Raw genomic sequence first — 24,241 nt, forward strand, 5'->3', positions numbered from 1 at the left:
AACTAAAATAACCTCAGCGAGCTGCGCACTGTACACAAGGTAACTAAAATAACCTCAACAAGCTGCACAAAGTTTACAATGTAATAAAAAAATACTCACTCAGCGAGCTACACAGTACACAGTAAATACACAAGTAATTAATATTAACTCAGCGAGCTAGCACAGTACACAAGGTAATTAATATAAACTCAGCGAGCTACGCACTGTACACAAGGTAATTAAAATAAACTCAGCGAGCTACGCACAGTACACAAGGTAATTAAATAATAGCGAGCTACGACAGTCACAAGGTATTAATAAACTCAGCGAGCTACGCACTGTACACAAGGTAATTAAAATAACCTCAGCGAGCTACGAACAGTACACAAGGTAATTAATATAAACTCAGCGAGCTACGCACTGAACACAAGGTAATTAAAATAACCTCAGCGAGCTACGAACAGTACACAAGGTAATTAATATAAACTCAGCGAGCTACGCACTGAACACAAGGTAATTAAAATAACCTCAGCGAGCTACGAACAGTACACAAGGTAATTAATATCAACTCAGCGAGCTACGAACAGTACACAAGGTAATCAATATAAACCCTCAGTGAGCTACGCACAGTACACAAAGTAACTAAAAACCTCAGCGAGCTACACACACACAGAAAACATTGATAATTTATAAACTCGCGACAGTACACATGAAATTATATAAACTCGCGAGCTCGCACTGTAAAAAAACAAAATCCTAAAACGGAACTCGGAACTGGTTCCGAGCTTCTGACAGTAATTAATTAAACAGCGAGCTACGGTAACAGTAATTAATAAAACTCTCAGACTACGCAACAATACAAAGGTAATTAAAATAACCTCAGCGAGCTACGACAGTACACAAAGTAATTAAATAACCTCACGAGCTACAACAGTACACAAGGTAATAAAATAACCACCGAATAAAAAACTACGAACAGTACACAAGGTAACTAAAATAACTCAGCGAGCTACGCACAGTACACAAGGTAACTAAAATAACTCGGCGACTTCGCACAGTACACAAGATAACTAAAATAACCTCACGAGCTACGTACAGTACACAAGCTAAAATAAAATAACCTCAGCGAGCTACGCACAGTACACAAGGTAACTAAAAATAACTCAGCGAGCTACGCACTGTACACAAGGTAATTAAAATAGCCTCAGCAAGCTACGCACAGTACACAAGGTAATTAAAATAGCCTCAGCGTGCTACAAAGTTTAACAGAAACAAAAGATAAGCTCAGTGAGGTGTACAAACGGTCATGCTGCAAACCAACTTACTTTCGCTTGGTCTATGTTGAAAACCTGCTTCAAACACAGTTACTGAATTACTATTAACTACCATATTTTCTCAAGATATAAATATTCGCTTAATGTCTCGGGAGAGCTTCAACGTGTATTTGCGAATAATTTATAAAAAGTATACATGAATGCACGTTTATCAGTAAGTCCATTGATCGCGTTTTCGTATTCGCAAAAATGTTGAAAATAATTAAGATGCAAAAGGAATATGTTTTAGTCAAATTGCGGAATGGAATCGTTGATATATATATGTCGCCGTAATTAGACTCCTAATGGATTATAAAGGACCATCTACATTCGTGATTTACTTGGTATTAAGTTGTATGGAAACGTCTTTTTATCATTATTGTCACATAAGGGTAGTTTCTTTCTTGGCATATAACTTGCAAAATTGTTTCTTGGATAAAAATATCCGAGATTTGCTAATGGGACAGTGGACCCCACAATGTATATGATTACTGGTGTTGATATTTCATGTTTTGTTTTACCACGAAATTTCTTCATAGCGAATATTTTATGTTATATTATATATACATGTAGTATGTACTCCAACATATTCTTACTTTAATGAAACCATAACCTGTGTATATGTTCACAATATTTACTTATATATAAACAAAAGTCAGATTTAGAGATTTATTTGGGTCGATATGTTATGTATGTATATAATGCGAAATGTCATTTATCGTATAATAATATGGGACTCCAAGGGCAGCTTCCATTTGTGATATTATTGGCTCTCTTATCTATAAACTATAAAAACATTATCGTTTCTGAAGAATCTGTTAGAACATTACCAGACTTTGATACCCTACGGACGACAAGAATAACTCTCATATCCAGTTGACCATAATGTGGTAGACATTTTAGCCCTAAGAGACCGCGAATCTGCAACAAAGACGCCATGTTTGATCATTAGCGCTTAGAGAGAGATAATGAATCAATAACATAAACAGACAGTTTCCTGTTTAGTGAGAATCGGCCAACTATCAAAATAGTACAGTCGCAGAAATACATGATTTAAAGCTGAGGATAATTCGTTTCATTTACCAGTGTGAAATGCCATCAATTCAGAAAATGTAGCGACTTCACACGCGATCTTGTCGTTGCCGATATAAAATACCGCAACTTTGTAGCAAACAGGCATGCGCAGTAGGGTGTATGTCAGTCTGAGTTAGCATGACGTTTCTTATCGTTGATAACATCCTCGCGGCGCTTTGTCACATCCGGGCTCTCCCACCGTGCCGTAAAGTTAACACCGTTCATACGATTCTGGTTATCGCGGATTGCCTTTACTAATCAACAGAACCCCATAAGTCGCACAAGAAAAGGAGCTTTATTTAGCTTTGGATAAATACAATATGTCAATGAAGTGGAAACATCAGCATTATTTATTTTGACTAATTTTGAACGTTAACACAGTTATACATATACATTTTGTATAAGTATAGAAAACTGTTAGAAATACATTTTTTTCAAACTATTGAGGATACCACAGAGTTAATGGTAAGGTACTCGTAACAACAGTGTTTAGATTTGCGAAAATAGTAGCCTTGGAATAGTTTACTCACATTGGTAAAAACCAAGGGTAAATGTTATAGAATCAATTATCACTGCGAAAATAGTTAGGTCTTTTGTCAGTCTGATTAAAACTAGCTCTTCAGTACGCTACGCTATAGCATAAGCGTTTTGAAGAGCTGGTTTTAATCACGTTGGTTTTCAAATGTTGTCGGTGGGATAGCCAATGGATGTGCAACGTCTTGAGACACAATAACAACAACACAAACTGTTACTGTATATTAACCTATTTTCGTTGTGACTTTATTTCGCATGATTTCGTAGAAGGACGTTTTCGTGGCGATTTAGTTTCGCGCTTTGCATTTAATACGCTCCCAATCCACATGATGTGTTTGCGACTATTCAAATTTCGCGAATTCCATAGGCATGCATTATTCAGTAAACTACAACTCTGGCGAGGATTGTTGATTAGAGTGTCAAATAAGTTCAGTAAACCAGCTTATATTTTCGCATGTAATCTATTTTCGCGTAATTTGTGGACGGTAAAAATATCGCGCAAATAAGAAGATCGGAAGGCGGAAACGTGACATTAATTATGCATAGCATTTAATCTTTATTCATATACTGTAAACTTAAAAATTAACGCGAGATGGCATTTACAATAATAAATAAAGAAATAAATTGATAAATAAATAAATAAATAAATAAATAAATAAATAATCAAGGTCACATCCCATCAAATCTGCAAACGTACATATTTTAAACGTAATTTTATTTCAATTTCTCCCGGTACCGTATGTATACAGTGAGCTCTCTGTGACGGCTGCTGTGTCCATTTATCGCATTCAGATTCATGTGATCTCAAATATTTGTTGTTACATAAGTACGTATTGTTATGTCTATCACTGTTCTTGTCAGTTGTGATGAGACAATTGGTACACAGGACAGATGTATTCAGGTCAATTTATCCTGAAACTAGCTTGACTTGAAACTCCCCTGAAATTCACCTTAGCATGATTTGACATTAAGGTTAATATCACAATTCATGCAATTTTGGGGTCAAATTCTTGAACGTGATTTTTTAGTTGATTCTTTTCTATTTGACTTCGGAATGTTTACTTTAAAATTATCATTTCGCTTGTGTAATACCTGTATTTCTTGAAGGTTGAAATTTCTAGTTGATTCCTTTTTTGTTGCAACTTGATGATATCGTTGATGCCTGCATTTCTTTTGGCTTCTTGATTATCAATGCAGATGTTGTTGTATCATTGACGGCTACTATTTTATGTATTTATGTAGACTGGACTATCATAGAAGCCTATATTTAATGTTGTAGACTGAGGCTATCATTGAAGCCTGTATTTGATGTTGTAGGCTAAGGCTATCATTAAAGCCTGTATTTGATATTGTAAACCTTTGCTGAGACTTTCATTGAAGCCTATATTTGATGCTGTAGGCTGAGACTATCATTGAAGCCTATATTTGATGTTTAGGATAAAACTATCATTAAATCCTTTACATTGATGTTGCTGTAGGTTGAGACCATTGGAGATGCATATATGGGGGTTGCTGGTGCTCCGAATGTGACTAAATTCCATGCCGCCAGTATTTGTAACATGGCACTTGGTATGCTTGTGACAATGTCAGATCTTATTAACCCAACTTCCGGGGAGAGCATGAAAATCAGAGTAGGTAAGTGGATATATACTGTGAGTATATTTTTGCGGGATAACTTATTGTTACGAATCTTTATGCTAAAACCATCATACATGCTCTTGAATCAGTTGTATTTTCATTCTTTACCCTATCTATTCATAAGATATTTTTTTTACCATAGGATGCTGTCATTACTAATTATTCAGTGTGTGTTGACTGTTTGTTCTTCTCATATTGATAGTTTTCTTGGGAGCAATGAGCTGAGAGACTAACATAGTAACCAACATATTGATTCGTTATGTGTCCCTACTATTTCCATTGATGACAATGTTATGATATTCCTTAGAGAGAAATCATAATTATGGTAATATTCACTTATTTGATTATACATAACATCCATCATAAGTGCATCGAATAAGAAGTAGATCTTAAATTAAATTTTCGGCCAAGTTAGAGACCGGAAATCATCATACGTGTTAGTCGTTAATTCCCTAGGTGGTGGTCAATTTTAGCGCGTTTTTCTTCCTGTAGCATTTACCAATGAGTGACCTACATATTTCTGTGTCAGTCTGGCTTTACAAAATATATAACAAATAAATATACTGTTTTCTGGCAACGGCATTGGGAACTAGGTGAACAGCGTAAGACAACAGCCGAGATGTTTGTTTGTCATAGTGAACATATATCATAAGAGATCATTACACCAAAATCAGAAGCAAAAGCGTATTGCATCTCTCATGCAAAAATGAGAATTGTCTAATAATGTGCTCGCATTCGCACGCCAAATACTCGACATTTTTACATGTGTATTATATTGTAATATATCATTAAGTCCGTGGTGTTACAGGTATTCACAGTGGGATGGCAGTGGCTGGTGTAGTGGGGGTTAAGATGCCACGGTATTGTCTGTTTGGGGATACTGTCAACACGGCGTCAAGGATGGAGACAAACAGTGAGGTAAGAAGCTTACTGTCTCTGTTACATGTTGTGTTATAAAGACTCGCAGACGGTCGTCGAACACTGTCAGATTTATTCAGCACATGTCTTTACATACGGGTTACGGTATTTTTCGTGTTACTTCACTCAAGCACAATACTACATAAGTGAACCTAACAATATTACTTCACTCAAGTAAGGTATTACTTCAATCGAACCTATTACAAACAGTCTCTACGATCAAAAATCAATCTTAGACTCCAGTTTTTACTCAACTAATCAAAATGACGTGATGTTTTATTACGTTTTGTGATCTTGGCGCTTAGTCTATCGTTTGCCTAATAGCGAGATAAGGATATACCCATATAGGTTTACTGTTCAAAATGGAAGTTAAAGTGAGATGAGTAAAATGTTTGCTTTTATTAAGTCAATATCAAACTTTTTTATCTTGCATTGACATATATACATGTATATACTTATAATTAGTTAATTAATTGTGTCTGGTTGTTAATGATATGAAGTTATGGTTTTGCAAATATATATACAAATGTATATTTATTATTGCATAATTACATAAGTTCATACTCTGCATCTCAATTATTTAAAATTGTTTATAAATATTTTTATCTAGGCAAACAAGATACATATCAGCGAGACTACAGCAAATGAGATATCGTCCATGCCATACAAAGTTGAGGAAAGAGGCAGTGTAGAAGTCAAGGTATATCTTTAATCAACATATCGATAACATGTAACCTAAATTACGTTAAAAAGTCAAGATTTTGTAGATCGAACTCTTTTTCATTTTGAAAACGTTTTAAACCAAAATATGTTGTTATTTTAATCACGGGATTTATAATACGTCATAATGGCGTCATTTGCCTAGTGATGTAATTCCTGGCATCAAGATGTCAGAGTAATACGCAGGCTTTTTCGTTACTTCAGTTGTCACATTGTATCATAAATCTGCAGTCATTTTATACTAGATTCCAATACAAAATGAAAACACATTTAGAGATATGTTGATTATAACATGTTTTGCTAGACTGTTCTTTCATTGTTTTCCACAAACATTTCAGGGTAAGGGTAGAATGAAGACATATTGGCTGTTGGGTACAACAGGGGAGGTAATTATCCCAGAATCAGAAACCCCGCCTCCCGATATAGGACGGCCAGCCTCACTAAAATCACATTCTCACCTGAATAGAGCTACATACTCCCCAGTATCTGTAGACGATAGTTTAAAATCTGGGATTTCCCCACCACCATCGAGGTCGCCAACCCCCGTTCGAAGAAGTAGAAAGAATCCAAATGATTTAAATTCAACAAACAATAACACGTCGAAAATGAAACATCTAGAAGTCAAAGAAATCGATAAGGAACAAAAAAGTAAAAGCGTCGATGTTATTAAGCAGGATTCAACCAACCAATCTGTGACTTCTAATAAAACTGAAAAGTCAGACGTAAAGGAAACGTCGAAACTAACCAAGATGGCATCTGTGTCTAAGGAGAACTCAAAAAATGAATCAAAAGCAAACGGTAAAGAAAAACAAAATAGTGTTCCGAAAGGAAACATTTCTGCTGCTCCGGTAAACAACGGTCCAAACATCGTAAAGAAAAACGATGATAAAGAATTGTCGAGAGTCGATAAAACTGTGGCGACTGAAAAAGTCGTTGTTAAAAATGCGGCAGACGATATGCCCGAAAAGAAGGAAACATCACAGAAACCGTCTGTGAATGTGTCCAATCTCACGACGGCTGTACCAAACATTCCACCACCCCGACCGTCCAAAACACCCCCAAGTACTCCACGGAAGACGGTCGACTTACTTGCTATGGAAAAACAACTTAAAGCGGATGCAGAATCGTTGGCTACAAATGGTTATGTTTCGTTGGAAACATCAATACATAAAGTAGCACAAGCTGAAAATAACCCGGAAACACCAGTAGCGCCAGCTACCCAACGGGAGATAACTCTCTCTAACAGCGCACCTAAATATATTGACCCACAACCCATGACAACAACAATCGATCAACCGAAAACGAGGCCGTTAGATCAGAGTCAAACTTGTGTTTTACTATGATGATCATGTTTTCCTCCCAGATCTCAGTAGATTAGACTGTATACTATATTGTGATGTACATGTATGTAATTGTATCAATTCGATTTTAATTTAGCAATAACATGTTAAATTCACGGTTAATGGCTGCCGTAATATGTAAATTTACGACTTTGCAAACCATAGATGCAGCCAGTACCTAATATTGAAATATGTATATATAAGCACAGAGTAAATATGTTCTGTTTATTACCTATATGTCATAAAACATGTTAGAGTCATGTCCAACATATGTCTGTTCATATCCTGGCATACGGGTGATCGCCATACTATATTTTTGTGCGTTTCGGCGATTTGTCGTAACTAATGCAATGTATTTATGATCAATACTCGCGGACCACTTTATCAATATATTCATATCGTGTTGGTAAAACTGATGTATCAGTTTTCTGGGTTTGTTAGCAATGTGTGTTAGGTGGTTCGCAGTTGACCTGTCATTTCTTAACATTAAATTTTTTATCACTAGAATTAGCATCAATACTCCACCGTGTTGCGTCTTGTGGTTATAAGGCCAAACAGTAATTCTCTTTTCAATTATTCTTTGAAGGTGGTCGTTTATGCGAAAGCGTAATCTTATCTAATGAATCTAAGGAAATTACCGGAAGAGTCCGAAAAACGAACAACGTAAACAGATCGAGATGGAGACTGCTAGTGGAATTTCGGCACGTGCATATTCACCGTGTGGATCTTGTATCCAGATTAATCATGAATTATTTCCTTACAATATCCATACATAATCTATAGTAGATATTTGACTTTTAACTTAAGATTACCAATTCTTTAATCACCTTCTGCACACAAGGTATACAAAAAATATAGCGAGCGATTTTCAGACTCATTAGATCAATTTCGATTGCAGGGAGATCACTCTCAAAATTGTGTATGTTTGAATACAAAACTAATCTCCACATTATAATTCTTACAACTTAAAACTATTTCAAAAGCCCCATTTACAAATGTTCGGCCTCATGGCCATCTTCAGGTACATAGAAACAAAAGCCAAGCTAGGTAAAAGCTAGCTTGGCTTTTGTTTGTATCTGCATGAAGATGGCCATGAGGCCGAAAATTTGTAAAAGAGGTACATGTATTTGTACTGTTTGGATTAGATATATATATGTTTTCTCCCTCTTGAGGACGATTGTTTGAAAATTTAGAGCAGTTTCACTTTCGAATGGCGATTTTATCCGTCATATATTTGTAAACTAAACTGTTCTGAAAATTTAAGATTCTGTTGAGCCTGAAGTAAACATTAAAATCAATCTGTATTATTACATATACCATACAAACTCTTTTTACTCGTACTTGATGGTGTAGGACTGGGTTTGCTATAACAATACCCCCATACTGCCTGAAGTTTATAATATGGCTACCCATGCATTACACAATCAGACACAGACTGGCATACTGTGAACGAGGAAATTTACGCGAGGGGGGATTTACGCTAATTACGAGAAGGTCGCCTGGTCGCGAAAATTTCCCCACACATAATAATTATGCACAGATATAAACGTTGTTGTTAAAATCTGAAAGTGTATCTATCGCCAAAATAGCAACATGTAAAAGTTTTATGGATGTAAATTTCGACATTTAGCATTCGCGAAAATACCTACGTTTGCAGTAACTGAAAAGGACTTTAAAACCGGAGTCAATGTTAAAAATGTCGCGCAATTTTATTTAATATCCGTTTTATAGTACTTATAACTGCAGATTTTTATAAGAAAAACATATAATAATTACGTCAGAGTGCCAGAGCAAAATTCTCATTTATACTTTGATATAACATCCCGGGAGAAGTAGAATTGAATGCACGGCAGTCCTCATCATATATACTGTTATTCGTATGTGATCGTAATTTTGTTCATTCTCGACCTTCAGGCTCCGATTTCTCGAAACAAAATTGCAGACTTAAGTTTTACTCCTTATGTAACATACATGTACATAAAAACTTAAGACTTAAGTCAGTTTTGGACTTAATTTTCTTTCGAGAAATCGGGGCCAGGTCTTACTATCGATATCGTTAATCCACCATCGGACTATACCATAACTGAAATCTCTATGTGTGACAAAGAGACAGTGTAGTTTTGGCTTCTGGTGTACAGTGCAAAAAATGAAATTTGCTTGTTATTTTCAAATAAGTCTCTGTTTGGCAATCATTGGTCAGTGGTTTTTTCCTGAAATGTCTTGATTTGCTCCATGGCATAGATCAGGGTTGGAAGAACCGACAGTGATGTTATCCACTGTATATCGAAGATGGTTCTACATTCAACATAGGAAATTGGGATCAAGCTGTTACATAGGTCTACAATAGGGGGAGTAATTATTGGATATTATTTTCTATAACCATATCTTTACTCTAGGTTTTGAAGGTTCTTAACATTATATTCTGGTAATTTCTCTTTGATTGTTTCCTTCCATTTTTGCATTTAATGTCTTAATACATTTGCAACAATTCACAAAACTACATCTACATTTTTTCTAAAGATCAGAGTATTTATTTATTTATTTTTCTAACTATACATGTACCACGACACAGATCGAAAATCTTACTTATGCTGTACGCTAAACAATCAATGTATTTAATCTTATTGACTTTCTGTGTACGGTTTTAAAAGAAAATGTCATCCTTTAGGCCTACATGCCTTTGCCTGTAATATTTTAACACTATTCTCTATTTCCAAATTCCTAAATATCTATATATGGTGCCAAGAGGTAACTCCAACGGTGTGGACAATTTATTTCCTCACTGTAAAAAAAAAAAAAAAAAAAAAATGTGTCTTATTCACTTGTTCGAGTAAGTCATATCCTACATACATACGTGTGTAAGAATTCAGAATTACATGAAATACATATGTTGACCCGCATATTTCGATATACGAATTGCGATGTTGTGATTTTTTTTGCTATCGTATACCCAGACTCTTTATACCGATTTTTAACGAGATATATATTATTGCTGTCATACTTCAGTTAGTTTCCCAATTGTGATCGATTAAATGTTTAGGACAAACAGATCGATAGCATTCTAAATAATTGTTGGAAACAAAACACAAAGTGTTATTTATCTATTTATTATTTTTGTGTGGTAAGCGTTATACTATGAGCACTCTAAATCATTCTCTTTAACAATGTAATGTGACTCACAGTTTTAATTGAGATGTCATATTTGATAATTGCAATATTATTTAAACTAACATTGGAATATTGTAAAATCTGAGAGGTGAGGTGATTATTGCAATTGAACATTTTATATATAATGTAACATATACATGATATTGATATATGTTGTTATATTAGTTGTATGTATTAGTCTCGTTGCATTTTTTTCTTTATCTGTGATAACTTTTTACAATGAACTCTTACCGTGATTTCTGTAAAGGTCCACTACCTTTCTGAAACGGCTTTTATTTTTTTAAATGGGATTGTAAAACGAGATCAATAATTTTGTAGAGTCGCAAAAGTTAATTCTACACTCATCATCATCTGAAAATTTTAATCAAAATGAATAAAGTGTTAACTTTCATAACGCGGGTCGTCTTATGCTTCCCGCCGTTGTACTAAATACCGCGTGGTAGTTGAATACTACTGCGCCAGACGGCAAATAAGCGAAATGAATCTCTACAGTTATGATATTTTACACAGGAAATCTTGCATTTGTTTGGTGTCATAACCTCATCTTAAGCTATCGATATGTATTTCCTTATGTTATTAATGCATTATGGTTTAACGAAACCTCTAAATTTTGCTCCGGAAAGGTAGTGGGCCTTAAATGATCAAATATACTCGTAGATTAATGAATTCCATTATGATGTAAACGAATACTACAGTGAACTTTCGATAATTTGGATATTTACGTCTAAACCTCCGGATGGCGAGTTTCCCAGACTGGCGTAATTTGTTCTCTTACTTAATAATAAAACAAGTTCCCGATATTTTTATATGGATATGGAGGTTTCTGGAGTACCGGCATCCGGATAATCGAGGCACCACTGCAAAACATTTAAAATGTTAAGCAAGAAGCAACGTTTTGAAATAGAACCTAATGGAAGATAACTCTAACAAATATTAATTTCATTCATAATTCGGCAATTACATTTGTTTTAGTTTACATTTGATCATATTTATACAAAATTTAGATCATCGTATTGATAGCATTTGGTTTAAAAATATTTCATTATTAGACTTTCAAAGTTGCAGTTAAAACCAATTATATGTGCCGTTACTTTTGTATTGACGAATGAAGAAAAACTTTTTATGTATTATTCACCAGCAGAAAGTATCAGCATTTTGAGAATTGCAATACTTACAATGCATACATGTAGGTTTTAATCTTACGCAGGCAGATAACGCTCAAAATTTATTTTGGCAGTACTACCAAGATCATTATATTTACATCTACATATGGTCAGACTACGAAATCAGGTTGTGGACTACACTTTCATTTTACATTTTAAAGTGTTATTAGTAATTGAAAAGTGACTTCAGCAGAAATCTTATCATCTAAACATACAAAAAGCATAAAACTAGAAATATTAGTGTTGTAACTAATGTATATCAGGTATAATACATTTTTTCTATGCTTTTGAATTATTTTCACAAATTAATTGGAGAGTAGATTTCTGTAATCTTCAAATGAAGTATCTGCTCTGTGATTGGTCAGGTTTTTTTCTCTCCTGAAATCCTTTCAGTTTTACTATGACATAGGAGTGGATTTGATGACAGTGATAATAACCCCTAGAGTATCGAGGATGTGGCACATACATCACATGATACAACCGATATAGTCACAAATGTATGTAGATACCACTCGAGGAGCTTTATATTCAAGTAGTCTGTATACACAGGACAAAATGTGTTGAAATTGACCGTTAGGGAACCCGATATAGTGGTCTTTTGACACAGGTTGTCATCACAGTTTCGTCAATACATTAACACTCAACATATAGCTACAATTTACTCATACGTAATGTTCCAGTGATCGTAGACGTTTAATAAACAAAATCATCTAAAAACAACAATACCACGATTCATGTCATCAGTTAGAATTTGTGCTGTTTTTATTTTACACATGCTTTCCCTGCATGTTCCCGTAATTTACAAAATAAACGTTATACGTTGTTAATTATGAACAAGCATCTGGATATCAGATTAGAAAAAATATATATATGTTTACAAATATCTGTATTTCCGTACAGTTTAAAGTGTTTGACTAACTATAGATTTCGAGACAGTCCGATGAACAATGAGAGGCTGCTGGAGGATATTGTTGTTACGAATGGCTTTCTTTATCTCAAATACTCTACCGTAGTATGGCATTGTATGCTGGCAGTTAATACTGTTTCTTTCTTCGTTGTACCTGACTAATGTTGTTGTTTCTTGTCAGTTATAATTTTCATTTTTGTAATTAAAAGTTTTAAAAATTCAGTTGTTTTTCATTATCTATTCCATCAACAGAAAAAATAACTAATCTTGTATAATTCGGTAGCTAGCCAATGGCATACATTACAGTGACATACCAAAGTGATTCGGTCACTACAACAGATAAGTATTTTTTTCGAGTCAATGTGACACGACAAGAGCTTTGCATGAAATCTAGGTAAGTTTCATGTAAAGTTCAGGTCAAGGACTAGAACCGGATTTGAAATTTTGCACATTTGACCTGAAATTGACCTGAATCTACCTGAAAAGGATTTGCCTTTGTATATATTTCATGCATTTTGACAAATTTTCAATCAATATTCATACGTTCCATTTTTAACAAACTTTCGTTAAACTAATGTGAATGTTAAGAAATTGTAGGTCATTCAATTAAATTTGTATTATTTTCCGTGGGTGATTTTAAAAAAGATGTTTTTACCATATATTGTTTATCATATCAGCGAGGTTATGAGATAAGACTTAAGAACAAAACGGTGTCAAACTCTAGTCACGTTGCACACTGCATGCCATCGTCTATTTAAAAGTTTTATGCATATGCATTAAAAGACATGCATTATAATTACATTATCTGATCAAAAATATTTTGCTAGTGTAGTACGTACCATACTTTGACGATTTTGTGATATGGTAAACGGAGTAGCAGTAAATGTCATGCCAAATAATGTGATGATCTGCATATATAAATATATAACAGACTAATAACATTTTACCTCGATCAAAAAGACAACGATATCTCAACCCCAGTTTATAATAATATGATGATCTGCATATCAATGCATAACAGATTAATAATGTTTTACATGGGTCAAAAAGACAAGGATATATCAACCCCAGTGTAAGATTTTGTCAAGCAAACACGAGGCTTGCCGGGCGTTGACTCGCAAAAAGTCTTACTCGAGAGTTGTGATTTACGCTGTCTACTTGACAGACCCATGTTTGATTGTTTTAAAATTTGAATACCATAATATGAAAAAAGTGATCAATATTCAATCATAAGTTTCAAGCAATTCCACCTCTCCATCAGCGACATCATCACATGAACTATCTCTAGCAACCACGGGATATCCCTGGGTTGAAAGAATGGAAGAAAATGCAATTCGTTCTTTAAAATGTTATTGTTAATGATTCTGAAGGAATTACACAACGTTTGGACATAAAGTACCAACACAAACTCTAACTTTTACATTTTTAATTATATTTCATCAGCTTGAGAACTGGACCGGCAGCATATAAAACAAATTATTAAAACAGGAAGCTAAGTTCAGTCTGATTTTCTAGAAGTGACGTCATGATCAGCGCCGTCTGTTGACAGACACAACTGCTGTATTACATTGTCGGAAAGTGGTCAACGACCGATCCATGATACACCTGTAGGACAAACTGTTTCCAAAATATTCTCCACACGACTCGCATATTTCCACAAAGGCACTGAATGTATGGCCTCTCGGGGTGTTCCTGAAATGAGTAAAACCAAAAAGTTTTCAAAATATTTCCAGCAACATAATGTAAATCAACAAATTGGAATGTAGTTGTGATGATTTGTTTTGAAACGAAAAGCGTTTCATTGGCCATATCGCTCAGACTTACAGTGCTTAACGTGGAGTCAGGAAAATTAGAAATCCTCCATTCTCAATCTTCATTGATACGTATGATAAATTAGGTGTATGTTACATATGGTTATTTCAATTTCGTTCTGACTTCTTTTTGCGCATACATTATACTAAATACATAATCATATAAAAGGACGACAAAACGTCAAAATATCAATGCCCTGTTCATAAATTTAATTTTCCATTTCTGGATAGTTTCATCCCAACATACAGGCTGCGGTTAATTCTTTGTTTCAGTAATGTAAACCGATATTTAATATATACCCCGTGTAAATTTTATGTAACCCGGCTTCGCCGGGGTTACATAATTTACACGTGCTCCATTATCATTATACCCTCATAACCTCAACAAAATAAATATCTATTCCTTATATTTACAGTTTTTTAAGTAAATGAATTTTTTTTTCCTGCGGCATTTGCATATTTTTTATTAAAATACCCATATTTTTCTCCCCCGTCATCATCAACGAATTCGAATGAACAGCTGATTTTAATTGAGTCATTCATATGTTCCCATCAAATGTTGGGTCATGACCTCACGTTGCTACGCCATCGACTATTCATGTAACAATAGAATCGCCGCTCGTGTTGTGCTGACATTATACACTGATAATGATAATACTAGAAAGCATGGTTATTGAGTCCATGTCAGTGCAAACTGTAAATATATTAAAATAACTGTTTTGAGAGATGATGCTTAGTAGTTTCATCACACAGTTTTCTGTTAGGTATATCGTGAATTTCATTGCTTTTTTATCGGGATTATATTGCTGAAATTCGATTGTCGGCTGAGATTGCAACATATTATTACCAAATGTATATAAATCGAGTGTCGCTAATGTTTAAAGAACTCTTCAAAAACATATGGTTGAATTGTCTATGCTGTAATGCAGGAGCCTCCATATACTGTAAACGTTCTTATTTCTTATGTATTAAAATTTTAGCGCAAAAAGTCTTGAATTCTGTGAAGCAATGTTTTTCGCTTGCGATTAACTTTAAGCCGCGATTTCAAGAAAATTCACAAATATTATTCTCCGCGAATAAATATACACCTCTCACATATTGATTTAAAGTTAGATATTTACAGTTAATTTTCAATTTGCGAATGTTAATCTTCATAAACTGTTTAAAAAGTAGACATCGTGAAATAAATAGTTGCAAAAGGAAATTGCTTTACAGTATGCTATAGCAATGATCAATTCAAGTTTTAACTACAATAGTACGTAAACGATTAACAGAAAAAAAACGCAAACATATTTGAGGTGTAATTAACGTGAAAATGACACAAAATTCAAACATAAGTACGTGATAAATAATCATGCGAACTCGTCGTGAGAAATTGGATAAAATCATGTATATATTATTGACGAGCTTAATCGATGATTGAAATGAAGAATAGAGACATGCTTTATATAGCTAAAATCACAAAGGTATGCTTTATAACGATGAACAGAAACGATCTACAAATTAGAATAAATAAAAGAAATATACCGTCTGACGAGGCTCTCGAGTGTCAATGGAGTTGCCATGGAAAGTGACAGCAGACAGCCAAGTAATACAAGGCACGTGGTTCTGGCCATCAATACGGGTGGTTTCGTAATCTTGGCGACCGAATATCTGTAAAAAATAGTCTGGAGATAACTAATAAACTTTTAGTGTCACGATTGGTATGACGGTAATCATCACACCCGAATCAATGTTTAATTATGTATTCTAAAATTAGGAAAATAGTTGCCGTAGTAACAAACGACAATATCCGAAATACAACTATTTTATCATTTATCAAGTGTTTTAAAATGACAGATGTGGGTGTCAAAAGCGGCATATTATTTAGTATGTTTAAGTGTACATGATCAATGTTTAATATGATCCTGATCCAAGACTTACCCGCATATTACTCTCAATTCATAAATCGATTTTGAAACGGCTTGCTCCATCGAGATACATTTGGAAGTCAAAACACATGTACTCAATTTAAGTATGACAGAAAGAAAAACAATTTGATTTCTGTGATGATCTTCAAAATAGACTCTGATTCTTTTAATTTGATATAAAATATTATTACATCTGACAAAACGGGTCGTTTTAATTTTCGTGGAAAAGTACATAAAAAGAGTTGAATACATCTGAAAAATGTAAATGTTTTGAAATTATAGTAACACAAAATATTATTATTGTTCAGTTCAGAGTAAACTGAACGTTATCTACTGTCAATGTTTTCCTTATCAATTTTTTTCTCTCATAGATTTTCGGAAACGAGAGTTACAAAAATGAAAATTTGAATGTGAGCTTTGAGCTATTGTCAATCAGGAAAACCTATTTGACATAATATGTGTTTTTACGAGAAAATTTTCAGTTCTGATCCTTACAAACGAAAGCAATATTTTAAGATATATATTAAGTTTAGGTTAAGTTTTAAGTTATGTATATATTAAATTTTCTTACTGATTTTGCCATATCATCGCTTCATTAAAAAGTCTTAAAAAAACTTTTTAAAATATTCTGCATATGTGTATCAAAGTCTTGATACAATTTCAAGATGTTGTTTCTAACAAACAAACGTATTTCAAAGATTGTGTTACACCGAAAACGTCATTACAAAGCAAAAAAGAGTAAAAGTCCATCTATAAAGTGTATCTATGGTGTCTATACAACAACGTCTATGTAGAAAATAAAGTGTAACTTGTCTCACCCGGACCCTGCACAAACCGGAAACTTGCCAATGCTGATATCAATATATGATTGCAGCGTATTTCTTAACACATTAAAGGAGCCAGGACCTGTATGATTTAGGAACCTGTTTACTCAGAAAAACGGAATTATCTTGGTAATTTTACATATATGTATTACGTACACGTATGTCAACTACCGAACGTAAGGGTTGAGATTAACGCGATAGATTATAGCACGAGATCAAGTTGAGAACACAGCGACAAAATCTGGAAATACCTATAGAAAGAACACGGTGTAAAGTTATTTCCAATCAGAAGACAAAAATAGTTAAGAAAAGCATTACCTGTCCAAATAATAGGAATGGATTACTGTAGACCAGCAGCTCTGAGAATGAAATAGCCAGTAAATCCGACTTGTCTTTATGTGTTGGTCAGACACAATTGAAATAGAATACAGCTGTTTCATCATTGTAATGATGATATAGGAATACAATGGGATTGTCTTGTCCCTCTAAAACGACTTGTGTAATAAGGAAAACGTTACTTATATATGTATCTAGCCCTTTATTGCCCATGTGATATAAAAGGGACAAAATTAACATCATCATCATTTAGTACTAGTCAGTGATACTAGAAATTCAATACAACTGTTTGATCTTCTAGGCCTCGTAAACGAAGTTAAAGGATAACAATTAATTTTACCTTTTTACGTGTATAACTCGTCAATACTCCTAGAGACAAAACAACCGTTATGACCTTCTAAGACTCGTTAATGATGTTAGGAACACCATACAGCTGTTTCGTCGTCCTCGTCAAAGATGTCAAAAACAATAGCTGCTATGTCTAATGAATTTGCAACAATGCTGGTATCATAATATGACCTCAATACAGTTTAAGTCATTCTTTGACCATTATATATCGTATTGCTAGGGACACCATATATATTTGTAGTGTATCTTACGGTATGGTTTATATTGGAAAGAATTTTATCATATTCAATCTCATACATATAAAACGTGATACCAAATATGCTGGATGGTAGGAAAATGATTACAGTAATAAGATTATTCCCGAATTACGAAAACTCCAAATCTAAATAAAGAGTAACGGATGGATTAGGGTGTAATTGCTATTCTTTTTCGCAGGGATTAGTTTTCGCAAATTTCCGCAAATCAAGTTAATTTTAGCAAACTTAAACGACAGCTTATATGATAGAAAGATTAACAAAAATGATATCTTGTATAACATATCACTTAAAAATTGGCAATGCGCGAAAAATTCTACCCATGAAATATTGCAGAAAAAAATCGCGAAATTTTCCTCCCTGTGAAACTACCATATAGTACAGTAACAGACAGGAAATAAATCGGGCAGTCCATGCATGTAAAACAAAATTCATTTAGAAAGACAAATTGATTCTATCAAACTATTTCTACCAAAGATGTTTTTTGTTTTTCAATATAGTAGCAGATCGAAACAATTGTAACAGAATGATGATGAACTACTTAAGTTTCTGATACAAGATGCATGTACATGACACAGGTCACGTAACTGTTCAAAGCATGACCACGGTAAAAGTCTGAGTCAATGTAGATTAACAAAGGAAAGAAGCATAACAAAATAGACGAATCTCTAAAACAAAAAATGTGGCATGAAATGCTTATCTTACATGTAAATAATGTAATCGATAAAAGTAAACATGCATTAAAATATCAAACTATGAACCTCTTTCAAAGTCGTAGGACAGTTAGTATTACATGTTTGAATAATCTGCTGGAATAAAGGTCAATTTGTAACATGATGTGACAGTACACGAAATGTCAATGGAGCCCTCACAATATATCGACTTATTGAATCGGTATGAGCGGTCATAAACCAGCACATGTGATTCACACACAGTACAATCAACGCAACCTTACCTTATTAGATGTCCTTCGTTCCCAGAGTAAGTGAACGACACATCATGTTGTCCACCATATATACCCCTCCACGCTGACGTCACAAAACAAAGGCCTGTATGATGTGAAGTGGGCACATACGGGGCTGGGATAGGTCTGAACCTAAAATATACTTTATGAATATGCACTGGGCGGACATTTTATCAATAGAATTTAATGGTTTTCTCTTCTTAATTGAGTCCCCGTAACTTTCTTACAAGAAGCGATGAAGCTATTGTTATGACGGGAAATAGTCTCATTCTTTTAAGAACAGATAACGGAAACTGCAGACAAAATCATTGATAAAAAAATTAAAATATGTCCATGGTTCTGGATAACTTAACATATACAATGCCATTGATAAATCCGTCAATTATGCATTAGCGGAGAACAGCGGCAACACAATGACTCCGCTGAAACAATATAATAGGTTACATTTCCAAAACTTAATTTACGTTTCTGTTTGCACAGCTAATGTCCGTGTCAGTTTAATGTTCCGTAAAAACATAACTAATTTTTAATTTTTGAACTTTACATTAAGAGATGTTTTCATGGTCGGGACAGATAGATTTGTAATAACTGCATTTTGATCAGAATCGAAATGGCATGTAACTTTTTAATTAATTAAAACAGGGAAAACAAGTGATAAACAGGCATAGGTATAAAACCATTAAAAATCCATTGTTCACCATTTAATGTATTTAGACAATTGTAGATTCAAAACGCATACATCTCTGTCAGGAATTGCGTCACTGACACTTTCATCGCTGATAAGCTCTTCAACTAAATGATTTTGTGATTATTGATCAATTAATTTTGCGATAACAATGTTGTACGTGCGATAATGCATGTGTAATTTATTGCTGAAATTGAAAATCAATTCAATAAGTTAACTGGAATGTTTGGAAATTGAAAAACCCATAATCTGAAACCTTAGTTATCTGCCCTTGCTGGTAGGTATTGATTACGACGTCATTTGTTTGCAAGCGTAACGTGATGCTTTTCAGAGAAAACGACGTGGGTGTCGCTCACAAAACTATGACATCACAATGAACATCTGCCCTCAAGGGATATAACTATTTTAATATGCAACTTTAGGCTGGAATGCGTTCATATTAGAACGAAGAAAAATTTCATCAAATGATCAACTGACGTTATATTATTTTACCTGATATTTCAGGATTTAATCTTACTCTCTCTCAAATTCGACAAAGCTGTGTACCGCCCTTGATGAAATTCTAATGGAATTCGGATGTCTATATGACATCCAGATGAGTACACATGGAAGTGTTTTAGTCCCCATTTGAAGTAAATAAAAAAATCATATTTTGTGTGTCTATATATCATTGTTATTAGGTGTACTTAGACATGCATCGGGCCTAACCTTATTACCATTAACTGGTATGCTTTTGTAAGGTCGAATCTAGTCAAGCAAACACTCCTTGAATCTACTATAGACACTAGTAAAAATAATTGCATGATTATTTAGTGACAGAAATATGTACCGAACTCTGTGGAGTTGAATTGTAAAACTTTTCATATATTTTGCCAAAATTTCAAAGCAGCACAACAATCTACGAATACAAAATAACACTAATTTAAATAGGGACTATTACAGGTCCTTAAGACGTGCGTCTTGAATAACAAGTATTTTTAAGTAAATTCGATTAAAAAGTAACAAACAATATAAGTTTCAGGTCAATTTAGTAGATCTTTTTTATATTTAAATTTATATGAATTCACATGCACATGAAACCACTTGGACTTTTGAATTATTTTTGAAAGTATGACAAATCCTAGGTGGAAACAAAGGAATAAAGCTTATTAAAGGTTATTGATTACCTTAATTAAATGATAGAGCTTGCATTTATTCACTTTGAAGGTAAAAACCTATACTGTTGTAAATAAACAACCTAATATCAGTTGAAGCTATAAAACTAGTTAATTCCACACTGAATATGATCATATACACTGCGTTGTTATTTATAATGGACTTAGTGCCTTTTGTTTACCATTATACTTTCAGAAAAAAATTAAGTATTGATGTCATTATTTTTTTTCATCGAGTTATACATGAAATAATTTCGCAAACTTTTAGCTTGAACACGATACGTATCACCACACAGTTTGCAAGTAAAATCATAAGCATAAATGATTGTATTTTTTTTAGATTTCTTTGCGAAAGTAAACACGCTTTAATGTACAATTCTATAGATTTATCAATAAATGTTCTTGTCAAATCAATACGCAATATAAGTGTGGCTTATTGTATCGTCGCTTTTGTGTGTTATTATAGAATATCATTACGATCATGGAGAAGAAATGATCAGAAACTTATTTAATCAGAATGCTGCATTCTGGATGCAAAAAAAAAACGAAAAATATAGGTCAGTGCGAATTGAACTCTTTTGCATTGTCACAATTTGCAATGGATATCCATATGTCATTCTAAATTCAATAGTATATGGCTCAGTCACATGTCTGGAGAAATAATAAAATCGTCCAAGGGGCGCTCAATGACGATAGTCTCGACACACATTTAAAAAAACTTGGTTTATACCATTTCATTAATCGTGAATATACTTTTCATCAAAGAGAATACAGAGTACTTTGATGACAAAGGATAATACTCGAATCGGTCAACGGCAGTATAATGTGATATATATATGTATTGTACGTCCTTGGTCAACCAGTGTTATCAATATAAATGTATTGCATCTCAAAGAATCGTTGGTAAAATCGATATTGGTGTGACATTGTGTCAGAAAATACTTGGCTTCATTTTAGACCCGAAACAATGGACCAGTAGATTACTAAACATTTCCAAAATACGCGAGCGTACTGTTGAACACCTTCAGCTAAGTACATAATAATTATAAGCGGACCAGTGTATTGTCTACTTTTTGACTTTACCTCTGTGCTTTTTAAATATAAAATATCAGTTGTTTTGTAAACGCGCTTTTTAAAGCTTTGATGACGTACTTCGGTTTTCTAACAAACCCTTTTATTTCAAAAACTATTGTTTGAAACGTTCGATTCCTCCGCTAATAAATTTAAGAATACTTAGCATATCATTGGAAATCATGGTTCCGGAAATCAAATAATGGTTAAACCGGATACTGGTCTCCAGTTACGGACCGGCGTCCAATATAATCAGAAATATGTGAATAATATTTATGTAAATATCGCCGTGCTGGAATGCATTATAATGTTTAACGTCGAGGCAATTCTTGAATTGAATAAACAGAATAAACAATATCTTTATCGGATAAAAATAATGGCAAATTAGCTAATCGATGTGTGAACACCAGCCAATGTTTACACTTTAGACAATAGATAAATCTAGAAAGTTCAAGGTCGTTTAGAAAGTGCGGGGGTGTTGGATCTCAAGTTCACCTAATGGAAAAGAGGTTTGTTTGATTTAGTAAATGCCCTATTAACAGCCAGGGTTATATAAGGATGTGCCAAGTCAATGGATCGATGGAAGCCAAAGTATCCACAGATAAACCAGCGACCAGTACATAGCAACTGTGTTTCAGGGTTTGTTGTAATATGTCGGCAAACCTTAACCATCGACCATCGAAACCCCGGGTCAAATATGATATCTTTGTGTTACATATTAGCAATGCTTTTATTAAATAAAATATTCTCTCGTTTCAAGTTCTATACCATATGACCGTACCAAAATGAATCGTCTCTTTAGCTTTTTTCAAATATTTAATCTTTAAGTCATCTCCAACGATAATTTACGCGAAACATAGATGTACCTTGATAATGATGTTAAGAGCATGACTATTAATTGGACATTCAGTCAAAAGCATGTCATTTTAAGCATTGATGTCATCATTTTTTAATTTCATCGAGGTATACCCCGATGAAATAAAAACATAGTGACATCGAAGCTTCTAATACATTTTCCAGTCTATTTGATAAATAAAATACGCTAACATGTACGATTACCCCTCGCCCCTCCCCAATCCCATCTCATCCACAATATTTTTTGCATAAGTTTATGATATGAAAACGTATTGCTCAATGCAATTTAATATGATATATAACATTTTTTCTGGTATATTATGGCATCAGATAAACTTTTTTCGTACATAATTGACATTTTATAAAATTAGGTCACTGTAACCTATTTTTAGACCCCGAGTTGTATTTTCCAAAATGTTTTATTTTTAACATATAAATACATTATAATTCATAAAAAAATCATTCAAAAATATTATTTTGTTCCAACAAAACTGGACAAAACAGAAAATTGCCCCTCCTGTTTATCCCACCATAACTCACAAGGGACTCCGACCCGACCTAAATCATGTCATATCATGATGTCCTAACCCCCGGGTATCTGTAAACAAAATATAATGCTTATCGGTCATGGCCACCAGAGGGCCCAAATTGACACTCCTCCAAATTTGAGATCCGTCTCTCTCTCTCGTTAGACAGTATATGCGTTTAACACGTGATTCATTATATATAAATAACATTTATTTGATTATTGCGTTTACTTATGTCGCTTTTTAATTTTTTTTTGGTTTTTTTTCTTTGCTTTGGATTGAATGGCAATGTTTATCTATACAAGCGTTAACGTATAATGTGACTACTGGTAAACAATATTTTACAAGTCAACAAAGTCTTTTCCAGTACATTTTAGTTGATATTCAACTGAGTCAAACAATAGATACTTTTATGCAAGCTCCACATAAAACTTAATACAAATATGTAAATAGAAAATTGCCATCTTATAAAGATGATAACATCTTATATAAGATGACGGTTTATGATAACTAAACCATATTAGGCCATGGGCTAGGAGGGTTCCACATGCAACCCCCCAAACCTCCGAACCAATATTTTTTCTGAACCCTTATGACCCACTGATGACAAAACAAAATGTTAAAATTGCAAAAGTTGGGATGAACTTCCGGTTATGACGTCATTAAGATGGCCGCCATCTCGAATTTCACTAAAAATTGAAAAATAGTCATAACAGTGACATTTTTCAACCGAAGTAGGCAAATGAGG

The 24,241-nt window shown here is 33.8% G+C and overlaps 1 protein-coding gene and 1 long non-coding RNA gene across 2 annotated transcripts in view; one reads left to right on the forward strand and one right to left on the reverse strand.

Annotated features, from left to right (window-relative positions):
• The window catches only part of LOC138330051 (soluble guanylate cyclase gcy-31-like), a 39,846-nt gene extending 26,870 nt beyond the window's left edge, over nt 1–12,976 (forward strand). Inside the window, 4 exon segments of the mRNA XM_069277427.1 lie at nt 4,379–4,535; nt 5,347–5,456; nt 6,067–6,156; nt 6,515–12,976. Of these exon segments, the coding sequence (XP_069133528.1) occupies nt 4,379–4,535; nt 5,347–5,456; nt 6,067–6,156; nt 6,515–7,519 (1,362 nt within the window). The 3' untranslated portion in view covers nt 7,520–12,976.
• A 77-nt stretch (nt 12,977–13,053) lies between these two features.
• LOC138330052 (uncharacterized) lies at nt 13,054–19,451 on the reverse strand. The gene is made up of 3 exons (XR_011209515.1): nt 19,193–19,451; nt 16,093–16,218; nt 13,054–14,446 (listed from the first exon to the last, which is right to left on the reverse strand). It is a non-coding gene; the product is annotated as an uncharacterized lncRNA (long non-coding RNA).
• Between the last annotated feature and the right edge of the window lie 4,790 nt (nt 19,452–24,241).

This window comes from Argopecten irradians, chromosome 8 (genome assembly GCF_041381155.1).
Source record: "Argopecten irradians isolate NY chromosome 8, Ai_NY, whole genome shotgun sequence".
In the NCBI taxonomy this organism is placed as follows: Eukaryota; Metazoa; Mollusca; class Bivalvia; order Pectinida; family Pectinidae; genus Argopecten; species Argopecten irradians.